This window comes from Entamoeba invadens, assembly GCF_000330505.1.
Source record: "Entamoeba invadens IP1 unplaced genomic scaffold scaff_1105074725813, whole genome shotgun sequence".
NCBI lineage: Eukaryota > Evosea > Mastigamoebida > Endamoebidae > Entamoeba > Entamoeba invadens.
In genome coordinates, this window is record NW_004443578.1 from 148,019 (window position 1) to 152,598 (window position 4,580).

General features: G+C 26.4%; 1 protein-coding gene across 1 annotated transcript; it reads left to right on the forward strand.

Moving 5' to 3' along the window:
- Positions 1–1,323: 1,323 nt before the first annotated feature.
- EIN_524010 (thioredoxin, putative) lies at positions 1,324–1,635 on the forward strand (the record flags this gene model as incomplete). The annotated part of the gene is made up of 1 exon (XM_004259216.1): positions 1,324–1,635. The coding sequence occupies one exon, from the start codon at positions 1,324–1,326 to the stop codon at positions 1,633–1,635; it is 312 nt and encodes a 103-aa protein (XP_004259264.1).
- Positions 1,636–4,580: the final 2,945 nt, after the last annotated feature.

Here is a 4,580-nt window from a genome sequence, read left to right on the forward strand (position 1 = left end):
AAATTTATTTGTATTAATTTTGCATCAACCACCAACTAAAATTCAATCTTGTATTTTTAGACCTTACAATGATAATAATAGTAAATACAATTAGAGTTTATATGTTTATTTACAGATTCAATTAGACACACGCAAATAACAATTGTGATAATGGCAAATAGAATTATTCACAAATAAAATGACCAGAAGTGTTTTTATCACTTTATTTGAGAATATTGTAAAATATTAATTGGAATATTTAAACAAAAATTAATAACTGATATTCACCAAATGCCACCAACAATCAACGTAGACAACTGTACTGGATGCGGCGCTTGTGTGTCAGCATGTCCTGCTAATGTCCTCGAGCTCCAAAACAACAAATCGTTTGTTGCAAGACCAGACGATTGCATTGAGTGTCATGCATGTGAAGAGGCATGTGCTTTTAATGCAGTTTCATTCCCTTAATTGACCACATTGAATATTTTGTGTTAATGTAATAATGTTGTGCTATGTAGTATTGTAATCAATTCAATCACCTACTTAATCATATTTTATTTGTAATTTTTAAGTTGGTATTAGTAATAATAAATTAATATAAATTGTTATAATAAACACATTTATTTTTATTGAACAATTAATCGACTTTACAATTAAAAGATTTAGAAACCATCTAAAATAATATGTTTCGTTATTAAAAGTAAGTGTTTGTGTTTTTACATTTTTGAATTTTCAGAAACAAATTAAGAAAGTTGTTCATGGTTTAAAAATATGTTTTAAGTGTGTAATTATTCAATTAATTCGTGTTTTTTTTGATTGAAATAAGAGTCAAAATTTGTATAAAAATTAAATTAAGGAACAATTGAAATTTGTTGTAATTACAAAATATAAACAATAATTAATACATTTTTAATGATACTCAATTTGATTTAATGTAAATTATATTAAGATAACGACTTTTATAATAAGTAAAAAAGATATAAATATAAATATATATATATTGTTTAAAAAAATAATATTATAAAATTTTTTTTGATTGTTGAAAATACAATTAACACAATATTAAAATAGTGTCTTTAACAGTCTATATATATAAACGAAGAATTATAATGATATAATTACGATATGTAGAATATAGTTATATATATATATATTGTTATTTTGTTTTAAAAAAAACTAAAAATATCTTATTTTAATAGAACTAAAACAAATAGTGAATTATACTTTTTTGTTGTAAAGTGAATTGTTTCCAAAAGACCAGAAATGAAAGAAGTGAAAGAAGTGACCAGAACAATTCTCAATGCATAAAAACGAATTTAAAATATTCGATACACAAAAGTGACAATGCCAGTGACTAACACAACCGACGTTTCTATAGTCAAAGGGACTATTGCAAATAACAAGAATGTTCTTGTGGTATTTTACTCTCCCGAATGTGCACAGTGCAAGGCGAGTGCTCCAATGTTTGAGAAACTCTCAGAAGAACACAAGAATCTCAAGTTCTTCAAGGTTGATGCAACAACAGCAACAGAGTATGCTGCTGAGTACCAAGTCACATCACTCCCAACATTCGTCTTGTTCCAAGACCAGAAGGTTGTCAAGAAGGCGCCTGGAAGTACAGATGCACTCAAAGAGATTATTGGCATGTCTCAATAATTTATCAGCTTCACTTTATTATTTATCGTCAATATTAAAATGTGATGATATTTACTTGTAAAGATACAATAACTGTTTATTAAAAACAAAAAGAAAATGAAAACAGAGTTAAAACATTAGTTTTATTTAATACTCGAATAAAATATGAATGTATAAAAAGTAGTATTTGAATTGTTTTTTTAAATAACTTAAATATAATTAATAATATATGATAAGAACATTTTTTATTCCTGAACAAATACATAAAGTGGTTTTAGATGTTCATATTTAGAGGCTGATTATAACTAAAAATATAACAAATCGCTTGAGATTGCACAATACGTTAAAAATGCAGATAAATACTTCGACAAACTTGAAGAAATTATAAAAAGAAGGAAAATGTTATAACATTACAATACAATTGTCATTGGTTTGAAAAAAAAATCATCTTAAACAATTTCAAAAAATAAGTTAACTTTATGTATTCAAATAACAAACTAAAACAACAAAAGACTGAATGATTGACGCATAAACATATCACACTATTAGAAAAAAAATGGTTTTGACAATTCTACTAATAAAAAACTGTAAGTGGTGTGTTTGATTCATACAGAAATGCTTGTCATATATTAAGTTTTTGTGATATGAACAATTATAAACAAAAACAGGTAATGCTTTAAAATAGAAGATAGTGTTTATGTTGTTATTGGTTGATATGTTTATTTCTACTGTGAATAATTTAAAATATAATTAAAATGAAAAATTGTTATGTATGTGGGTTGTTTATTAATAACAGTTATAATTAATAATTGTATCAATTTTTGTTTTTTCTTTTAAAAAAATGTCCAATTGTTTAAAAAGAAGGTTGTCTTTTAAACAAAATGCACTAACCGGGACTCGAACCCGGATCTCCACCTTGGGAGGGTGAAATTCTACCCTTAGACCATTAGTGCTTTACATAAAAAAATAAACATATATGTTTGTGTTATGGTTTGAAACAAATTACATAAAATTTGAATTGTTCTACAGGGGGCTAAAAAACGCTTCCGTCTTTCTAACCGCTTCCACTTAATTTTATTGATTTAAATAATATTAATATAATAAAATGTATAGTACTGTTTACCATGAAGGCCAAAAATGCCTCGTAGAGACTTTTTCTATCCTAGGTGGTAATTTGTATTATACTTTTTATTATAACGTTATTAGTTATAACTATTAAATCGATAGGAAGCGTTTTTTATCCCTGTATTGAAATAATAAATTATTTATCTTATAGAACAAATAGACAACAATTTGAAATTAATAATATTTGTTGTTTAATATTTAAAACAACTAAAATCGAAATAATTTAAATCAAATTTTGTTATTTCCTTTGTTTATTTTGAGAACACCACGGAAACAAAAAAAGATATTATTCAAACACAACAAATCAATGTAAAACATTTTTTAATTTATTCATGTAATATATTTAGACTTTATTTATTGAACTTATTATTCAAACACAAAATTTATTATTTTATTTTTAATTGTATTTTTTTGGTTTTTTTTAAAAACAAAATTTAAAAGATTCAAATGTTATTTTTTATTTAATTACATGAAAACAACAAAAAGTAATTTATAGATAACTATTATAAAATGAAAGTAAAAAGACTATCTTGCAACAATAAGAACCTAAAAATACCAAAAGATTTGCTAATCAAAGAAATATTAATTTAAAATAACTTTTTGCAACACTTTTAATGACTAATAATAAATCTTATTTGCAATAAAATTGTTTTAATAACAAATTTGTTTGAATCAAGGGTGAGTGTCGTTTTTTCATTATTTTATTTATAAAAAATACTAGAATATTCAAATCCATAAAAAACTACTACAATATTATAATTTAATTTAATAAAGATAAATTGTATTTTTAAAGTGATTCGAAAAAAATATACAGTATGTGGAGAAAAGTATGTGAGAATGAGAAAACCCTGTGGATTCAACAAAAATTACATATTTGTTTTTCTTTTTTTAAATAAAAATGTTTTTCTTTAAAAAAAACAATCTAAATAATATAATTATGAGCTCCAGGAATGTTGCTTTTAGTGGCTTAGACCATACAACACTTGAAAAGAATTTAAAGTATTGTCCTGGTCCAGTGAAAGAAATAGCCCAAAGAACATTCAGCAAACATTGCAACTTTTGTGAATTGCCCCTGAATGTTCAGGTGTATTTGATGAATATTGAGAGAGAAATGTTCAATGGAATGAATACGGAAAAGGTGACCGAGAGTAAACTATGTAGAGTCTTTGCTTTAACTTCAAGTCAGTTTAATATCAACAAACGAAGAGGTATGGAGACGGCATTGTTTGGAAAAAAAGATAACGGAAGACCGTCACTTTTAACTGAAACACAATGGGGAATTGTCAAGAATTTGATTCTTGATAATGAAAAGTTTCCAGGAAAATGCAAAGCTATCAGCATAACTTATTTGAGGTTGTTTATAATAAAAACCTTCAACGTTGATGTGTCAAACCATGTTATTTATGATAAAATACATAAAAAATGGAACTTTTCGTTTGTTACTGTGTTTGCTGAAGACCAATCTCGATTGACCTACGACGAAGATGCCGTGTTGAAGTATTACATTGCACTGCCACTTTTTTTAAATGGCATCCCATCACCATTTATTTTGAATTTGGATGAGTCAGGGTATCAGCCATGGCCAGACAGGCAAATGGTGAAGGGAGTATTCACTGCTGGTTTTTCCACAGACAGTAAAATGAAATATGGAGTCGAACGTGACATTGCTCGATCCACTGTCGTTTGCACTATTACCCCCTCACAACCTCTTCCTTGTATGATTGTAACAAAATACAAAAGAGTTGCAGTTGAATTCTTGAAATTGGGTTGGATGGAAACGGGAAACATCGTCAGTTATAGCAAAAATGGTTTTATCAACAGTGACTTATTTATACAATACA